Below are 20,063 nucleotides of genomic sequence, written 5' to 3'. Positions count from 1 at the left end.
AAGGTACCTTACAGCTTAGAAGGTGCTTCAGAGCAAGGCTCAGCAAATTAGGGCCTGTGGGCCCAACCTGGGCAGGGAGGTGCCCATGGTGGGTCAGGGAGGTGCTCATGGTGGGTCAGCAAGCTGCCTGGGAGGCCCTGGAGGAGGAGACTTTCCCAGGGCCTATGAGAAGGAATTCGAACTGAGTGCAGTTTCTATATGACCCATGAGCTAAGGATGGGTTTTTAAATTTTCTAACAGTTGAAAACAATCAAAAGATTTTATAACATATGAAAATGGCATGAAATTTACATTTCTATGTCCATAAACAAAGTTTTATTGGAACACAGCCACACTTAATTTTTTTTTTAACATATCATCTATGGCTGCTTTTGCAGAGTTGAGTAGTTACAGCAGAGGCTGTATGGCCCATATGTACCATCTGCTCCTTTACAGAAAATGTTTGCCAATCCCTGCTTTAGGGTTTTCTAGATGCCTTGTCCTTTCCAAAATGCTTTGCTGTTCCCAGAATACTTTAAGGATACTAAGTGCCTTGCCATTTGCCAGGATGTCTCGATTCACAGAGCACTTAACAGTCTAATAAGGGTTTTGCTATTCACCAAGGATATGCAAGTTCAGTCTAGAGTCTACTAGGTGTTCTGCCATTGCAAGGGATGGTCCCTTCAAAAGCTCGCCCAGCACCTTACAGTGTACTAAGCGCATTGCTGTTGGCTGAGGACCTCGGCGCCACGGAGCGCTTCAGTCTGCACTGCTGCTGCCCAACACCTGTTCCTCACTCTACCCCACTGACCCCTGGGTGCTCCCACCTCAATGATGTGATCCCTTCCGTCCTTGCCATGTAGTGCTTCCACTGCGCAGATGTCCAGTCCCCCAAAAATCTCTGAGCACGTGTCCACCCACAGCTTGTATCTGTCAAGACAAGGGGCAGGGAAGCCTGTCAGTCTCTCACCTGAGCTGCTGCACTCCCACCCACCCTTCCCCTCACACCCTGAGTTCCGGCTGCACACCTGTCAGACATGGCGATCTGCTCCAGCATTGCAGAGCCAGTGTTGGTCTTCCAGTTCCCTGACACTGACGTCCTCCTGGGGGACAAGGGGACAGAGGCTCAGCGGCGCCGGGGCTGCATGGGGCAAGGCAGGGGACCCCTCCCAGACCCTCGGTCTCTCCACTCACATGTAGGCCTTGTAGTTCTGCCCAATTTTCTGGACACGCACATCATATTTGGCATCGATGAAGGGCTCGGCAGTGGCATATGTCTTGGTCAGTGCCACGACACTTGCGATGTCCTGGAAGTCATGCTGGTTGTCAACCTTGACCTGTGGGTGTTAGGGCAAGGATCAGGGCCTGGTCAGGAGGGGGCAGCTGTGGGGAGTGGGGGTTCCTGGGGGAGCATGTACACATGACACACAGGTGAAGCGAGTACACAAAAATTAGGTGGATGTGCCAAGGCGCTCAAGCAGGCACAGTTGTGGGTCTCCTGTTTTGTACATGTACACACAGACACAAAGCTGGGTGTGTAGAACGCTGAGCATATCAACAAGTATTGAATTGTCCACTTTAAATGGGTGAGTTTAGGGTATGTAAATTCTTTCTCACTAAAGCTGTGAAAAACCTGTGTATATACAATATATGAATATAGGCATCCAGACACAAAATCAGTTATACACACAACACGCAAAGATACAGAAACTCGGACACAAGTTACAAGTCTGCTTTCTACGTACACACAGACAAAATCAGATGGATGTAAAGCATACAGGACCTCAAGACTTTGGAACGTGAACGATCACACCACATCGTGTGTGTTTGGCACAGGCATGCATGTACACACAGACACAGTGCTGGAGACAGAAGCAAAATAACAGGACACACAAAATTGGCTGAATGTGGGAGGAAAAGTGGGTTTATGAGATCAGCTGAATGTGAGAAAATAAAAATCTGTTTGGTGCAAAAGTAATTATAGTTTTTACCATAAGAACTGGCAAAAACCAGTCGGGCGCGGTGGCTCATGCCTGTAATCCCAGCACTTTGGGAGGCTGAGGCGGGTGGATCACAAGGTCAGGAGTTCGAGATCAGCCTGGCCAATATGGTGAAAGCCTGTCTCTACTAAAAATACAAAAATTAGCCAGGCGTGGTACTGGGCACCTGTAATCCCAGCTACTCGGGAGGCTGAGGCAGAAGAATCACTTGAATCTGGGAGGCAGAGGTTGCGGTGAGCCAAGATTGCAGCACTGCACTCCAGCCTGAGCGACAGAGCAAGACTCAGTCTCAAAAAAAAAAAAAAAAAAAAAAAACTGGAAAAAACCCACCATTACTTTTGCACCAACTTGATAGACAATGATACCCCAGGACACATGATCACATAGAATGACTGGTGTGCACTGCATACATCTACCTATGCACAGTCCAGCCAGAGACTCACCTTGCCCATCCCAGAGTGGGCATGCCCCATCTTCACAACCACAGGGTATGTCGTGCTGCTGAGCTGGTGGGGAAAGGCAGAGGAGGCATGGTCAGGGCAGAAAGGGCGACCTCCAGGGGTGGCGTGGTACTGAGGGGACCCTAGCCAGTGGGAACCGCATTATGAGCCACTTCCCAGGACACATGGGTCAGAGACAGGCAGGCAGCAGCTGGGGGTCACACAGTCCCTCCGCCTCCAAGCCCAGAATTGAACCCAGAGCCCTGTCTGTCTGTCCCTCCCTCCACCCCACCACCAAGTTCCAGACTTCCCGCCCCTGCTTTCCCGGGCAGAGGCAGGGGATGAGCGTGGGGTACTTTTCCAGTAAAAAGAAAGTTTGTTTTTACAGTGGATGGATGATAGTGAGGTGAGTGTGTGCTAGTGCGTGTGTGTGTGGGGGTGTGGTGGTGAGCATGTAGCGACTGGACCCCTCAGCCAAACCTTGTACGTAAGCCTCACCCCGCACACATAAACTCAGACGTATATCGCCAGACCCAGAGATGCCAGTGCACATTGAGACTGACGGCCAAAACAGGCTCAAAGCAGCAGGCTCCCGGCAGCACAGACACTCACACAGTCAGGTGCCCAGAGCATGGGTCAGCAGCCAGCACTCCTGGGTAGTACACACTTGACACCCTTAGGCACAAGATCAATAGTTTTGGGCACACACCCACCCAGGCTCCCTCCCCTCCCCCAAACCCACATAACCATCAGTGGAACACACACAACACAAAAGATTAGACATGCAATCAAGAAGCACACAAACTCCAGAGGTACACTCCACAGAACCGGGCACATACTCAACACACAAACACACACACAGCACCCCTAGGCAAATGCACAACAAACAAGGCCCTACACAACATACAGAGGTGTATGTACTTCTGGGCATTCACATCACTAGTGAGAACCATAACAGACCCACGCCACAATCCTCGGCACAGAAAAAGTATATCTAGACACACACACACAACATGCCTTGCCACATATACAATACAGAGAGGCTACATACGACCAGAGACACCCACAACTCAGTTTGCAGAAAACATTCCTGGGCACCCCCACCCGAACACACACACACACTCACACATTCAGGCGAGAGGGATACCTCAAGTCTCCCCCAATCCCAGATGGGGTAAAGGAAACCAGGTTCCTGGTCCCAGGTGGAGTAGAGGAAACAGGTTGAAAGGCCCTAGGCTGCCCCTCCCCCGCACCCCACAGCACAGCTGCACAGCGCCCCTCTGGTGGCCCTCCCTCTTGCTGACAAGGTAGAGAGATGGCATTCCCGGAGGGGCTGCTGGGGCGGTGGTGGTTCCCAGTTCCCGACAGGCACAGGAAGCCCGCAGACTCAGGGTGACCGATTGACCTTCAGGCCTCCCTCTGCACCCCTCCTTCCTCATTTCCCAAATGACTGGCGTCATGATGAGGTGGGCTGAGAGGCATGATGTCGGGGCGGGGGTTTGGGGCATCTCTGGGCAGCAGGCCAGGGAAATGATGCCAAGGCGGGTGCATACAGTACCACCCAGGCACAGCACACAGAAGTGCACAAGGCACTCACGGTTACATGTGCAACCCAGACCAGACCTGCTTTATCGAGGCAGGTAGACAACTCCCAGAAGCAACACACAAAACACACAGGCACACGCCTGACTCTCAGGAATGGAAACACAACACACCAGAGGGCTGTGCGTACACACCCATACCTCCCCCGACAACCCCGAGGTTTCCAGGTGCCTCTTTTCGTTAACTGTCCTTGTATTCTCTGGACTTGAGCCTGAACGTAATGCTCTGTGTATGTGTGTGTGCCTGTACGTGTGTGCATGCAGGGCACTTTGAACTCTGACTCTGAGAAGTCCTGGAAAGCCCTAGGTCTGAAGCTTGGCCTTTCCTCTTCCTAAGGCCATGAAGGACCCCAGGCAGGTCACAACCCCTCTCTCAGCCCCAGTTTCCCCATCTGTACAAAGGGCACAATGAGGCCCAAGCACCTGGTGTGACACCCCTCCCACTCTCCATTTCAAAACTGCACAATAACCGAGATCCACAGGACTCCAAATGTAAACAGTCGGCAAAACTCTGTGCTGACTCAACGTTTCAGAGTCAAAGAGCTGGCGTCAGAACCAGAGTCAGCGAGGAACCAGGCAGGACTTTCCCTGCCCTCACTTTTCCCTCGGAGGCACCAGGTTACTCAGCCCCGGTCTCATTCACTCTCACTGTCCCACTTTCACAATCACCTCCTACAGATTTTTTTTTGGTTTACTTCCCTTCCTCCCTGTTTTTGTCCCCCACCACCCCCCCAACAGAACCATTTCTTCATTCTCATTCCTGGGCAGGTCACTCAGTCCTTTTGTGTCTAAGTTTCCTCATCTGTATAATGAGAACATGAGCTATATCTAACAGGAATATTGTGAGAAATAAGTTAGTTATTTCAGGAAAAATGCTCAACATGCTATCGAGCATACAGTAAGCCTCGATCCTCAAGAAGTGTTGAGCACTGTTGTTATTATTGGCTTAACATCTCTTCCTTAACTAACATTAATGAACAAAGAGGCAATCGGGATTGACTAAATGAGATAATGTCTGTAAAAAGACTTTACAACAGTGCTTTGGGCTGGAGTGCAGAGGCATGATCTTGGCTCACTATAACCTGTGTCTCCTGGGTTCAAGTGATTCTCCTGCCTCAGCCTCCTGAGTAGCTGGAATTACAGGTGCATGCCACCATGGCCAGCTAATTTTTGTATTTTTAGTAGAGATGGGGTTTCACCATGTTGGCCAGGATGGCCTCCATCTCTTGAACTCGTGATCCACCTACCCTGGCCTCCCAAAGTGCTGTGATTACAGGCGTGAGCCACCACACCTGGCCTTTTTAAAATAGGGACAGGGTTTCACCATGTTGCCCAGACTGGTCTCAAACTCCTGAGCTCAAGCAATCTGCCTGCCTCAGCCTCCCAAAGTGCTGGGATTATAGGCATGAGCCACTGTGGCCGGCCAAGTGCTTTCTTAATAGATTTAGAAGGCTGGGCGCAGTGGCTCACGCCTGTAATCTCAGCACCTTGGGAGGCCAAGGAGGGCGAATCACCTGAGGTCAGGAGTTCGAGATCAGCCTGACCAATAAGGTAAAACCCTGTCTCTACTAAAAATAGAAAAATTAGTCAGGCGTGGTGGCATGTGCCTGTAATGCCAGCTACTTGGGAGGCTGAGACAGGAGAATCTCTTGAACCCCGGAGGTGGAGGTTGCAGTGAGCTGAGATTGCACCACTGCACTCCAGCCTGGGCGAAAGAGCAAGACTCCATCTCAAAAAAGAAAAAGGGAAAAAAAAAAGAAAAGAAAAAAGATTTAGGGGATACAGCTGCAGTTTTGTGACATGGATATATTGCATAGTGGTGGAGTCTGGGCTTTTAGTGTCACCATCACCCAAATAGTGTACATTGTACCCATTAGGTAATTTCTCATCCCTCACCCCCCTCCTACTCAGAACAGCGCTGGATACTCAGTAAGCACTCCGTGAGGGCCGCTGGTAGTTTTGGTTGTGTTCTTATTGGGATAACATACCTGAGTTAATCAAACTTAATTAGCAAGGGAGTATGGTGAGTGAATGAGATAATTTATACAAACACTTCAGCACATAGTACACAGAAAGTGCTCAATAAGCGGCTGCCATCATCAATACCATTATTATTATGGATCTATCCTCCTCGAATTAAGGATGGTCATCAGAACCCCAGGGAAGATTCCTGCATTGTCAAAAAGCTGGTGGGCAAGGATTGCCCCACCCCACCCCCAACTTAGGGCATAGGTCCATGGGGAAGGCGCAGGGCAGCATGGGGTGGGGATTGGTTTTCTACTGACGCACTCACTTGCTTCTTCCACTATCATTCACAGCCACCCCCTTCCCAATGCTTATTCATTCACTCGCACCATTCCCTGCCTGCTAGGACGGTGCCACTCCTGAGTTACAACCCTGGCGCCAGGTAGCCTCAGTTAGAATCCTGGCCATACCCTGTGATCTTGGGAAAGGTCTTCAGTCCCTCTATGTCCCATATTTCCTCATCTGTAAAATGGGAATAGTAACTGGTACCCACCTCGGAGATTTGTTATGATCTTTGAGTGAGATAAACTATACTGAGTGCCTAGTATACAGTCGGTGCTATATAAATGCCGGCTATTTGTCAGTGTTTTTTGAGACCCTGGCTTTGGCTCCAGGCCACCTGAGTTCCAGTCTCAGTTCTGCCACGTATTGACTCTGTGATCCTGGATAAGTCACTTAACCGCTCCGTGCCTTAGTTTCCCCACTTTATATTCCTCCCCATTCACCTGCTTTATCTCCCTCCACTGCTGCTACTTAATTTGTTTCCTCTCTGCCACCCCTCACCAGCATATCAGACATACCAAACAAGGGATTTTTGTGTGCTTGGCACACAGTAGATGCACAGTAAATGTTGAAGGGCTGAACTAATTTGGGTTTGAGCCACAGGGAGCTTGGGGGATGTGGGTGATTGGATAGATTCTGGAGACTCTAGGGGACTGGGCTGGGGTGAATGCTGCTTCCAAGCTCTCCGCTGAGGCGGCTTGGAAGGAATAGTGATTGACGTGGAGGTGGGGGAGGGGGCTGGCACGGGCAAGGCCCAGGGGGAGGGAGAGAAGGAGGGTGGGAGAGGAGGAGGGTGTATCTCCTTTCTTCGGCCCGCCCCTTGGCTTCTGCACTGATGGTGGGTGGATGAGTAATGCATCCAGGAAGCCTGGAGGCCTGTGGTTTCCGCACCCGCTGCCACCCCCGCCCCTAGCGTGGACATTTATCCTCTAGCGCTCAGGCCCTGCCGCCATCGCTGCAGATCCAGCGCCCAGAGAGACACCAGAGGTAAGCAGGGCCCCGGGGAGGCCCAGCAGGGACTGGGGCTGGGTTGCAGCTTGGGTGCTGGCCACCAGGCCTGTGCACTCCAGTGCCAAATGCCTGTCTGCTCAGCTTGGCCTGCCGGTACCAGGACCCTGGGCTAGTTAAGGGGGAAGAGGGTCGGAGGCTGAAGCCGCTTTCCCAACCCCTAGGCTCCGAACTCCCTAGAACACCTGACATCCATCCCCAACTCCCACAAACCGTGAGTCCCCCAAATATCACAAATGCTTTCCAAATCCCCCCACAAACTCCTTCATCCCGCAACGTCCTTCGTCGTCCCGTAAATCCCCATCGCAAATCCCTGCAGCTCCCTAAACTCCCCCAGCTCCCAAACTCCCAACCTTTTTTTTTTTTTTTTTTTTTTTTTTTAACACGGAGTGTCGCTCTGTCACTAGGCTGGAGTGCAGCGGCGCAATCTCGGCTCACTGCAACCTCCTCCACCTCTTGGGTTCAAGCGATTCTCCTGCCTCAGTCTCCTGAGTAGCTGGGACTACAGGCGCCTGCCACCATGCCCGGCTAATTTGTTGTATTTTTAGTAGCGACCGGGTTTCACCGTTTTAGCCAGGATGGTCTCGATCTCCTAACCTCATAATTTGCCCACCTCGGCCTCCCAAAGTGCTGGGATTACAGGCTTGAGCCACCGCGCCCGGCCCCAAACTTTTCTTTTGCCCTCAAATTCCTCAAGTATCCCCATTGCTTTAAGCCCCCAAATTCCCCCAACCCCTTCAACCTCCAAACTCCCCCAGCTCCCTAAACCCTTAACCTCCTCCAAATTCTTAACCTCCCTAAATCCCCAACCCCCATATCTCTTAATATACACAACCCCTAAGCTCTCCACCTCCTCCAAACTCCTTCAGCCCCCCAATCCCAAATTCCTCACTCCCAAACTCCTCAACCTCCACACTTCCTCAATCTCCTCATTCCTCAAACTTCCTGAGCCCCCTCCTCCCCCAAGTGCCACAACTCCATAATGCCGCAACTCACTCAGTCCCTCAATAATTTAAACTCTCCCAACTCTCTAAATCCTAAATTCCTCTGGGCTCCCCAATCCCCTTAAAATCCCCAAATTCCCCAACCCTTCAAGACCAAATCCAGTCCCCTAATCCCCTCCATAGGCTGCCCCAGAGCAGGATGGGGTGGATGACCTGCCCAGGTCCGCAGATCAGCTGGCCTGGGGCCCGCCTGACATCCCCCTTTCCCGCAGAACCCACCATGGCCCCCTTTGCGCCCCTGGCTTCCGGCATCTTGTTGTTGCTGTGGCTGATAGCCCCCAGCAGGGCCTGCACCTGTGTCCAACCCCACCCACAGACGGCCTTCTGCAATTCTGACCTCGGTGAGTTCTCACCCCATTCAGCCCACACACTCTGCCTTGGTTTCCCCTCTCAGTCCCATGGGGCTCACAATGGCACTTACCTCTGGATCGATTCCACTCGCCTCTGCACTTCCTCTGCTTTAGCCACACTGGCATCCTCACACTTCCTTATGTACTCCGGGCCCAAGCCTACCACAGGACCTTCTTGCTGGCTGCTCCCTCTGCCTGGTACACTTTCCCCCCAGGTATCCACATGGGCGGCTGCCTCAAACGTCACCTTCTCAGGATAGCCTTCCCTGGCCATTCTGTTTAAAATTTTAACCCCTGCCCCTTAGTACTCCTGATCTCCTGTTAAAGAGAAAAATATTCAGTGATACTTGTTATAGCACACAGTAAGGAAGACCATATTCAGGACCATGGTGATGGATATAGGAACCACCGCCATGGGATCTTGCAGTCAGCGGGGAGAGATTGGGCTCAACACTGAATATAGCATGGGCCAGTGGGAATGTACAGCCAAGGACCAGTGTGAGGGTCTGTGGGTGGAAATCACTAAGAGGAAACATCAGGGGTAACGGATTCTGGCAAAACCGACCTAACAGGATTCTTGCTGAAGGCAGGCCAGGAGAATCACACATCACCTGGGGGATGGTGGAAGATGAAGAACCTGATCGGATAGCAAGGATGATCAGACGTTGAGGATGATCAGATAGAAGGATGACCAGAGACTGATGATGATCAGATACTGAGGAGGGATATCGAGGACAGGGGTTCTTGCTAAACTAACTTAGCAGGGCTGTTTGCTAAAATTGGATTTTACAAGGAAGTGCACAGATGGGTCTAGGAGAAGGTTCAGGAGCCTGAGAAAAGTTTGGTCAAGCAAAGAATCTTTGTCATCCCCTTACCCAGGTCTGTAATTCCCCATTATACTTACTATCTTCTGACATTCCCATATACTTCTTTTGTTTGTTCTTAGCCTGTCTCCTCCTGGCTAGAATGTGAACTCCACAAAGGAAGGGATCTCTGTGTTTTGTTCACTGCTGTGTCCCTAACACCCAGAACAATATCTGGGACACAGTGGGCACTCCGAAATATTTGTGGAGTAAATGAACAAATGAATATATGAAAACGGCTTAAGCAGTTCCTGGCAAAGAGAGACATTCAACATACAGACGAAACAATCAACAAATGTGTAAATCACTTAGTGTGCTGTCTGGCATCCAATAACCCCTATTTATGTACGCACTTTGCTGGTATTATGAGACGATGATCTTATTTTTATTGGCTCATGCAGTCCATTTGACTCATATTTCCCTCCTCTCCTGCAGTCATCAAGGCCAAGTTCGTGGGGGCACCAGAAGTCAACCAGACCACCTTATACCAGCGTTATGAGATCAAGATGACCAAGGTACTCCCCCTGCCCCTTTCCCAGCATTTTCTAACATCTTCCTCCTGGTCAAAACAGAAGCTTCTGGCCACTGGTTGGTGCGAGAAAGTTGGCTGTGATCTCGGGATGCTATATGACTTCAGGGAAGAACCTGGAATGGGAGGATTATGTCAGTAAAAGAGACACTTCCCCTCATCCCTCAACAGATGTATAAAGGGTTCCAGGCCTTAGGGGATACCGCTGACATCCGGTTCGTCTACACCCCCGCCATGGAGAGTGTCTGCGGATACTTCCACAGGTCCCACAACCGCAGCGAGGAGTTTCTCATCGCTGGTGAGGCACCGTTCCCGCGCCCTGTGCCACGCCAACCAGTCCCTGGGGGCGCGGCCTAGCAACCGCGAGGGGGCGAGGCTCTGATGGGAATGGCCTCACTGGAAATGGGGACCACCCCAATTTCAGCCTATCAGAAGGCCGGGCCTTTGCCCGCCCGGCGGCTCACCCAATCACAAGCTGCTTGTCGGTTTCCCCCCTTTTCCTCCTAGGAAAACTGCAGGACGGACTCTTGCACATCACCACCTGCAGTTTCGTGGCTCCCTGGAACAGTCTGAGCTTAGCTCAGCGCCGGGGCTTCACCAAGACCTACACTGTTGGCTGTGAGGAATGCACAGTGAGTGCCTGGACCCTGACCTCCAGCGGGAGATCCTTCCTGGGGCCCTTCTCTAAACCGTGGCCTTGTTTCTTGCTCCCTCTGACTATTCCGTGTCCCTGTGGCTGCTCCCCAACCCTAGGGGCTGTCCCTGATCTCTCTTGCTGTTTCCCTAAGCCCAAGACTGCTCCCTTACAAATTCTGGCTGCTCCCTTGCCCTGTGTCCAATACCGTGTGATCGCCTGTCCCTGGTCCCTCTAACTCTCCCTTGTGACTATTCTGTAATCCCACTGTCTGTTCCTGAGCCCCTGGGATTGTTTCTTGGTTCCCCAGAATGTTCTCCAAGAACCCAAATTGCTGTTCCTTAATCCCACTGACCCTTCCTCAGCACATCTGCATCTCTGCAGCTCTGACTGTTCCAGACACCAGAGGGTGTTACATTGACCTCCTGGCTAGTCCAAGCCTGTTCTCTGAAGGCCCCTGATGTCCTCTGAGCCCAGTGACTATCTTGGAGTCCCACTGGTTATTCCTGTGCTTAAACTCCTCAGCTGCCAACCGGGTGGGGCTCCTTACTACTGCCAGTTTTCCCCTGGCCTTTGGGACAATTCCCCAGGCAACCTGCCTGACTGACCCCCAGGGCCTATTCCTCAGCCACCATTTCAGGACACTGATTTACTGGCTTACTGTTACCTTGCAGAACCCAGTGACAGTTCCCCCAGTGGGAGGGGCTATCCTGGGGTATGTAATCTGGTGGGGTGAGCAAGTCTCCCCAGGAGCTCAGTGTTGAAAGTTGAGGAGAGGAAGTTCTGCTCTACGGGGGAGGCAGGGAGAAGCCCTCAGAGACGTCTCCCTCTTCCCTTCCAGGTGTTTCCCTGTTTATCCATCCCCTGCAAACTGCAGAGTGGTACTCATTGCTTGTGGACGGACCAGCTCCTCCAAGGCTCTGAAAGGGGCTTCCAGTCCCGTCACCTTGCCTGCCTGCCTCGGGAGCCAGGGATGTGCACCTGGCAGTCCCTGCGGTCCCGGATAGCCTGAATCCTGCCTGGAGTGGAAGCTGAAGCCTGCGCAGTGTCCACCCCATTCCCACTCCCATCTTTCTTCCAAACAATGAAATAAAGAGTTACCACCCAGCAGACACTGTTTCTGTGTAGTGCCTGGGAACAAACCCATGTTGCTGATGACCTGGTGTGAGCACCCTGGACCAGTGGGGATGAGGGATGCCGAATGTCAGGTTTTCATATTTACTTAAATTCTGACGTCCTGGTAGTAATTCTCAACATTGGCATTAGCACTGAAGATTGGCAACAGCAGTAATGGTCACTGACCCTGCATTATCAACCGTAACCTTTGACTAATCTCTCCAGTCAATACTTTAAAATATTTTCCTATACTGATTTCTGATTGCTATTTGCCCAGGGCTTTCTAGTTATAAACGATCCCACAGCTGACAAATCACTGCCTTATTGGAAATTCCCTATTCACACATCTTGCCAGACAAAGTCACTGACAAATGCCCTACCAATTGGCAAGTGGCTCTCGTTGCCTCAAGCACAGTCCTGATATTGTCCAGTGAGGATGCCCCATCCAAACGTGTGTTACTGTCCCTGCTCTCAGGTTTTGTACCATGAGTTTGACTTAAGTGAAAGGGGACCCAGGGCACCCAGAGTCCCACAGTAACCAGCTGGGTACTTGGGAAGAAGGGGTGGCCCTGGCTTCCCAGCCACCGCTGCAGGGCATTCCTTGGAAGGGGCTGTTTGGGGCAGAGGAGAGGTGGGATGGATAGAAGGTATGAGCTCAAAATCCCCAAGCTCTGCCCTCCTCTTGCCTCCCCTACTTCTCCCCTCACCCCTCTGACCAACTTGGAAGGAAATACTGACAGCAATGAAATGCAGGTAGGGTTCAAAATCAAGGCCAGTCAGAAATGCTAGCCCATACCCTCCACACACCTCCCTCAACCCAGCTGTCCCCTCGCCCAAACTAAGGTCTCTAGACTCGACCCTCACTTTCTGGATCATCCTTCCCCTAGAAAATCTGAATGACAGACCCTCCAAATACTCCACTCTGAGGCGTTCCTGCTCCCACAGCTGGGTCCAGTCCCTGGCTCCTGCCCCTCATACTCCAAAGGTCTTGACTCAAGTGAGGCCCTTGGAAATTAGAAATTCAGACTGCTGCAAACATTCAATGGAGCACCTGTGTCCTGCTGACCTGAACCTGCTTGAAAAGGGCCGCAATATATCTCCTTTGGTAAAGAAAATGACCCCTAAATTCCCTCTCATCAGAGTACCCACTGCTCTTACCAATAAGAACCCAGGTAAGAGCAGTGGGTACTCTGATGAGAGGGAATTTGGGGGTCCTCCAGGGCATCTAGGTCACCAAGCACAGTCCTCTGAATCCTCTGTGGTCCTGTCCCAGAGCCTTTTACACTCCTGGTAGATTACCCCATGGCCCAAATTATGTCCCAATGGGAATGGGCAGATTTCGAACACACAGTACTTGAGCAGGGAATGTGCACGCAGCTACAATTTCTACATCAACATCTACACGTTGGTTATGCCCCTGGAGGGTCTGAATCTTGTCCGCTGAAGGGGACCAACCGCAGCGTTTGCTGATGGGCACAACTGTAACGGAAGGGCCTGGGCCCTGGTTTGGCCTGGTGACCTTATCAATGTTCTCTCAGCTGCCTGCAAGAGCTTGACCGCTCCTGGCAATTCACCAAACCTTAGCATCCACTATCTGCACTCTTAAGGTGCTCCTAGCCTCAGGGCCCATTTCCTAAGTCCTCAGCTCTTCCAACCCCTGGGGGGAACAGTGAAGTAGCAGGGGAAGGATGGAAGCCAGTGTGCAGGTCAGCCCTTTGCCAAGTGCAAGCATGGACAGGGAGGACCGGTGCCTCAGGGGACACAGAGTCCAGAACAGCAGATGAGGCTACCTCCCACTGAGACCTGTCATGAGCTCCTGGCAGGATCCATAGCCCTGGGCTCATCACATTCCCCACTGCTCTTGTAGAACATCCATTAAAATGAGTCAAATGAGCACCCTCCATCCCCAGCATTCAGGGTGTCTATGGGTGAATCTCTGTTTGGGAGAGACTCTGTGACAGCTGAGAGGAAGCTTGTAGGGGTCACAGTCAAGTGCGGTATGCAGCATGGGACCCACCTCAGTGGGAAGCCTGGGGGCCAGTTCTTCTCTTACCCGAGGCTCAGTCCTTCTTCCTAAAACATGGGTGTCACAGTCCCAGCCCAGAATCTTTCAGTGGTCTGTGCTGGGGTTGGAGGATGTTTATGGGGTGTCTTTGCCCCTTGGATATTTTTGAGGGGGTCAAAACACAGGAAATGGGCCAGGTGCAGTGGCTCACGCCTGTAATCCCAGCACTTTGGGAAGCTGAGGCAGGTGGATCACTTGAGGTCAGGAGGTCGAGATCAGCCTGGCCAACATGGTGAAACCCCCGTCTCTACTAAAAATACAAAAATTAGCCAGACATGATGGCACATGCGTGTGGTCCCGGTTACTTGGGAGGCTGAGGCACAAGAATCGCTTGAACCGGGGAGGTGGAGGTTGCAGAGATCATGCCACTGCACTCCAGACTAGGGTATAGAGCAAGACTCTGTCTCAGAAAAAAATAAAAAAAGGCAGGAACTCTGGAGCCAGATTGTCTGCCTTCAAATCCTGCCTCTGCCATGTCTTAGCTCTGTGTCCTTGAAGAAATCATATTACCTCTCTGAGCCTCACTTCCTGTATCTGTAAAATAGGGATAAAAAGAAGGCCTAACTCACAGGGACAATGTCCATATTAAATGAGGTTGTATATGTCAAGTACTTGGAACAGTGCTACACATATAGCACTTATAAGCGTTAGTTATTAAGAGTAGTTATGAAAACTATAATTGAACTTATAACTTTAGTAGTGATTTATAATATTGCAAACAATGTTTGATATTAGGCATGATAATATACAATACTGGAAATAATGTGTATGATTAGTAGCAATAATTTAATGTCCATCTCTCCCCCACACCAGTCTCCTCACCAAAATACAAGCCCCTGACCCTGCTTTGCCTGAAGGAATGGGGTAGGTCTCTGAGACCCAAAAGCTACTGATGTGATACTAAGATTCCAGCTCTTCACCCCATAAATGTTCCTCAGTCCCAGTGTCCCTCTCTCTTCCTCCCCCACAGATAATCCAGGTTCCTAGTGGAGTCCTGAACCTGTAACTCATAGAAGCACCTGAAAAAAAAGAGCAATGTGGTTAGATCCATCTACACGCCCACCCACAACTGTGGCAACACCATGAGGAAAGGTTCCCCTTTAGAGATTCCAGATGGCAGGTCAGCCAACCTGTCCCCACCATGTGTGGACTCCTCACCCTCAGGTCTCCCTCTGCACCACCCTAGAACCAAAAGTCCCCATCCCTGGAGCATTCTCCCCACGAAGAACCCCTGGCCCCACAATACTATGTTCCCAACTTCAGCCTGCCACAGCAAATTCTGTCCCCAGTCCAGAGTGCTCTGAGTCTTTGAGACCTGCGGATCATAGTATGTCCTATCTAAGGGACATATGATCGTGCTACACTGGTCCTCAGGGCATGGCCACTGTCCCTCCAGGCCCTTTGAGGGATAGAAGTCTGTGCTCTGTGAGATGGAGGGGTGCATTGTTGGAAGGGGCTCAGGGAGGAACCCAGAAAGGGCTTCTTGACTTATAAGAAAGGATGCGACAGGGCCTTGAGTGGGTCCCTCAGGGACTCCCGCAGCCACAGGTGTCCCCTGTGTGTTCCGGCTCGCCCATGTTCTTCCTGCTTTTTGCTCTCCCACTTCTTCCTATCCCTGCTCCTTGTTCCTGTTGCCTACTTCCTATTCCTTGCTCCTTCTACATATTCCCTACTCTTTTGTAAAACAGTTTTATTTATTTATTTTTATCTATTTATTTGGAGACAGTCTCACTTTGTTGCCCAGGCTGGAGTGCAGTGGTGCAATCATGGCTCACTGCAACCTCAACCTCCTGGGCTCAAGCGATCCTCCCACCTCAGCCTCCCAAGTAGCTGGGACTACAGGCACATGGCACTATGCCCAGCTAATTTTTTGTAGAGGCAAGGTTTCATCATGTTGCCCAGGCTGGTCTGGAACTCCTAGGCTCAAGCGATCCTCCCACCTCAGCCTCCCAAAGTGCTGGATTACAGGTGTGGGCCACCAGGCTCCACCTGCATCTTCCCTACTATCAAGCCCTAGGAGTGGAAGCTATGAGAAGCATGTGAAGCAGTGCAGTGACTAAGCCACCTCCAGGGGCTTCCCTGTCTCCCGCTCTCTGGCAAAGCTGCATACCTGAACACCAACCTTGCACAATCTCTGTGGGAACATGTGCTTCTCTGAGCACTGGCAAGAAGAACATGAAGCACAAACTTGACTGCTTTCTCCGGTGTGACCCGAGCTCTGCTATTGAATCTTTATATGTGACAGATTCCTGCACTGGACTCACACTTCTACTCAGCCACAGTGAGCTGGTGACTCTCTACCTTCCTCAAACGTATAAACCTCCCTAAGCCCATCAACCTCCCCCATCTACTGCCCCAACCCTCTTGAAGACCACCAACTTTTTTTTTTGAGACAGATTCTCCCTCTGTTGCCCAGGCTGAGTGCAATAGTGTGATCATGGCTCACTGCAGCCTCAACCTCCCTGGCTCAAGTGATCCTCCCAGCCAAGCCTCCCAAGTAGCTGGAACTGCTGGTACGTACCACCATACCTGGCTAATTTTTCAATTTTTAGTAAAGATGGGGTTTTGCCATGTTGCCCAGGCTGGTCTTGAACTCCTGGGCTCAAGCGATCTTCCTGCCTTGGCCTCCCAAAGAGCTGGGATTACAGGCATGAGCCACTGTGCCCCATCAACAACCACCAACTTCTAACTGTGCCGGAGTTCTGGTCATGTTCTGTTTCTTGATCTGGGTGCAGGTGACAAGAGTATGCTCACTTTGTGAACATCAAAGGGCTGTACACTTAGGATATGTCCCCATTTGCTGAACTTGATATATCTCAATAAAATTGGCCCTCAAGGCCAGGTGCGGGGGCTCATGCCTATAATCCCAACACTTTGGGAGGCCGAGGCGGGCGGATCACAAGATCAAGAGATTGAGACCATCCTGGACAACATAGTGAAACCCGGTCTCTACTAAAATACAAAAAATCAGCTGGGCGTTGCGGTGCATGCCTGTAGTCCTGGCTACTCGGGAGGCTGAGGCAGGAGAATTGCTTGAACCCGGGAGGTGGAGGTTGCAGTGAATTCAGATCGCGCCACTGTACTCCAGCCTGGTGCCTGGAGACAGAGCGAGACTCTGTCTCAAAAAAAAAATTGGCCCCCAAAAGACACCCCCCACCCTAGTGACATATCCCTGCTGCACCCTCCTTCAGTTCCTTGCTCACTCCTGCCCTCTCTCCTTCACACAACTCCCAAATCCCTGACCCTGGTGATTCATACCTCAGAGCCCCCTTTTCTTTCTTTACCCCACAGGGACTGTGAATCCTGGGCCCAGAGAAGGCCTTGGGGTTGGACTCCACCTGTCACATCATGAGCCTTCCATAAATACTGCTGCACCTGAGTGGCAGCGGCAAGGGAGGGCCATTCCCCATTGGGACAGCAGCTCTTCCCCAAGTCTGCATTACCAGGTAGCCATGACCAGGAGAGGGAAGGTGGGGTGAAGAGAAGTTAAACTGCTTAACAGGTCTTCTCATGTCTCCCCTGCCCCAGTGGTGACTATTTAGACAGAGTGGAGCTGAGCAGCCTTCAGAGTGTTCCTGGCAGCCTGTGACCTGGATGGGAAGACGGGGTATCGGTCCCAGAGTCCCCAGCACATGTCTCCCACCACATGATGGAGGCTGGGCAACTTTCCCACCAAGCCTTCTAAGTACCATTCCTACAAATTCCCTCCATGCTACACAGCGAGCTGGGAAACAAAGGGGAAAACCCGGTGGCAAGCTGGCCTGCGGGGACTCTAATGCCTCTGCTGCCCGCCCTCTGTTACCCATCCTTGACTCTGTCTTCTTCCTGGCTTCTCAAGTCCTGTTCTCTCTGTCCCTGACAACAGTACCTCTACATAGTTACAAAACAGCCAGGAGGTGCTGCTGCCCTACCAGGCACCAGGAATTAATGAGAAAAAGGTAGCTTATTAAGGTAGTGTGGCTTTGGTACAGGCATACAGAAAGTAGCCAATGGAATAGAAGAGAGTTCTGAAACTGCAGGACAAATATATAAAATGTTAGTATAGGCCGGGGGCGGTGGCTCATGCCTGTAATCCCAGCAATTTGGGAGGCCAAGGCGGGTGATCATCTGAGGTCAGGAGTTTGAGAACAGCTTAGCCAACATGGTAAAACCCTGTCTCTACTAAAAATGCAAAAGTTAACTGGGTGTGGTGGTACACCCCTGTAATCCCAGCTACTTGGGAGGTTGAGGTGAGAGAATCGCTTGAACCTGGGAGGCGGAGGCTGCAGTGAGCTGAGATCGTGCTACTGCACTCCAGCCTGGGCAACAGAGCAAGAACCCATCTCAAAAAAAAAAAAAAAGTTAGTATATATACGACAGAGGTGGCATACAAGCTCAGTGGGTGACAAAGGCTTACCTATAAGGAAAAAGATGAACTCAATCCCTACCTCTTTCACACTGTATATGAAAATCAATTTCAGATGAATGAAGAATTTAGATGGCAAAAATGAAACTTCACTAAAAAGTCCCTCTTTGCTCTAGTGACTTGAGTCACTACTTTGATCATACACTAAACTTCCATATGTACATGGATCTATACCTGGACTTTTGCTTTTCTTCCTTCAATCTGTCAGCCTGTCTATTCACAGGTCAGCATCACAGTATTTAAATTATAAAAGCTTCAGGCTGGGCATGGTGGCTCACGCCTGTAATCCCAGAGTTTTGGGAGGCCAAGTCAGGAGGACTGCTTGAGGCCAGGAGTTTGAGATCAACCTAGGCAACATAGCAAGACTCTGCCTCTGCAAAATAAACAATAAAAAAATTAGCTATACATGCACCTGTAATCATAGCTACTCAGGAGGCTGAGGTGAAAGGAATCTAGGAGGTCGAGGCTGCAGTGAGCTATGATGGTGCCACTGCACTCTGGCCTGGGCAACAGAGCAAGATTTTGTTTCAAATAAATAAATAAGATAAAATCTTTGTAATATGTCTGGTGGCAGAGGCATCAGACTCCCTGTGGGCTGGGAGTATGAGTCCCTATTGTCACTTTTCTTTTTCAGGGTTTTCCTAGTTTTTCTTGCATGTTTGCTTTTTCATACGAACTTTCCTATCAACTCATCTAGCTCTAGATATAAGTTTGTAGGTCTATTTTTGGGAATCATATTAAATGTATAAATTAAATAAGGACCTGAGAAGGTGAACTGCCATCTTCACGATGTTAATTCATTTTATCTAAGAACAAGGAATGTCTTTCCATCTGCCTAAGACTACCTCTGTGTCTTTCAGGAGTGTTTCAAACTTTTCCTCATATCACTTTGTACATCCCTTGTTGATCTTATCCCAAAATATTTTATGGTTTTTTTGGTTGTTATTGTAAATGTTTTCTCTTCTATTTTATCTTCTATCTGGTTACTTGTGTATATAAAAACTACTGATTTCTGCATGTTGATTTCATGTTCTGCTGTTACTGCATTCTTTTTTATTTTTATTTTTTGAGACAAGGTCTCTGTCACCCAGGCTGGAGTGCAGTGGCGGGATCATGGCTCACTGCAGCCTCAAACTCCTGGACTTAAGTGATCCTCCCGCCTCAGCTTCCCTGAGTAGCTGGTGCTACAAAGGCACGCTAGCTACCATGTCTGGCTAATTTTTTGTGGGTTTTTTTTTTTTTTTTTTTGTAGCGATGGGGTTTCACCATGTTGACCAGGTTGTTCTTGAACTCCTGGGCTCAAGTGATCCTCCTGCCTTGGCCTTCCAAAGTGTTGAAATTACGACGTGAGCCACCATGCTCACCCTTAATGTGGTTTTGAATTTGTTTGCTAATATTTTATTTGGGGTTTTTGCATTGATATTTATAGTAAAAATGATCTATGCTTTTTTTTTTGAGACTAAGTCTCACTCTATCACCCAGGCTGGAGTGCAGTGGTGCAATCTCCCGTCACTCAACCTCTGCCTCCTGCGTTCAAGTTATTCTCCTGCCTCAGCCTCCAGAGTAGCTGGGACTACAGGCGTGCACCACCACACCCAGCTAATTTTTATATTTTTAGTAGAGATGAGGTTTGACCATGTTGGTCAGGCTGGTCTCAAACTCCTGATCTCAAGTGATCCAATCACCTTGGCCTCGCAAAATGCTGGGATTATAGGTGTGAGCCACTGGACCCAGTCTCTGCTTTTCTTTGTGCTATTAATGT

General features: G+C 50.4%; 2 protein-coding genes across 3 annotated transcripts in view; one reads left to right on the top strand and one right to left on the bottom strand.

Annotated features, from left to right (window-relative positions):
* SYN1 (synapsin I) overlaps positions 1–20,063 on the bottom strand; it is a 49,568-nt gene that overhangs the window by 3,518 nt on the left and 25,987 nt on the right. For both annotated transcript variants that reach the window (XM_012477381.3, XM_012477382.3), the window contains exons 6-9: positions 2,423–2,485; positions 1,174–1,316; positions 1,008–1,082; positions 807–909 (exon numbers count right to left, since the gene is read on the bottom strand). In XM_012477381.3, coding sequence (XP_012332804.1) covers positions 807–909; positions 1,008–1,082; positions 1,174–1,316; positions 2,423–2,485 — 384 coding nt within the window. The remainder of the gene's footprint in view (positions 1–806; positions 910–1,007; positions 1,083–1,173; positions 1,317–2,422; positions 2,486–20,063) is intronic.
* On the top strand, positions 7,116–11,825 carry TIMP1 (TIMP metallopeptidase inhibitor 1). The gene is made up of 6 exons (XM_012477387.3): positions 7,116–7,314; positions 8,552–8,680; positions 9,988–10,067; positions 10,253–10,379; positions 10,589–10,713; positions 11,557–11,825. The coding sequence occupies exons 2-6, from the start codon at positions 8,560–8,562 to the stop codon at positions 11,725–11,727; spliced, it is 624 nt and encodes a 207-aa protein (XP_012332810.1). The 5' UTR covers positions 7,116–7,314; positions 8,552–8,559; the 3' UTR covers positions 11,728–11,825.

The sequence above is a fragment of the Aotus nancymaae genome, unplaced genomic scaffold (assembly GCF_030222135.1).
Source record: "Aotus nancymaae isolate 86718 unplaced genomic scaffold, 86718_ANA_hifiasm-v0.15.2.pri h1tg000058l, whole genome shotgun sequence".
Lineage (NCBI taxonomy): Eukaryota > Metazoa > Chordata > Mammalia > Primates > Aotidae > Aotus > Aotus nancymaae.
Note: the sequence above shows the minus strand (reverse complement) of the source record. Positions and strands in the feature narration are given on the sequence as shown.

Excerpts from the sequence above, each read along its gene's own strand:
- TIMP1 (XM_012477387.3), top strand. The coding sequence starts at position 8,560 with ATGGCCCCCTTTGCGCCCCTGGCTTCCGGCATCTTGTTGTTGCTGTGG. Across the intron at positions 10,068-10,252 it reads ATGAGATCAAGATGACCAAG|ATGTATAAAGGGTTCCAGGC; the intron begins GTACTCCCCCTG and ends ATCCCTCAACAG. Across the intron at positions 10,380-10,588 it reads CGAGGAGTTTCTCATCGCTG|GAAAACTGCAGGACGGACTC; the intron begins GTGAGGCACCGT and ends TTTTCCTCCTAG.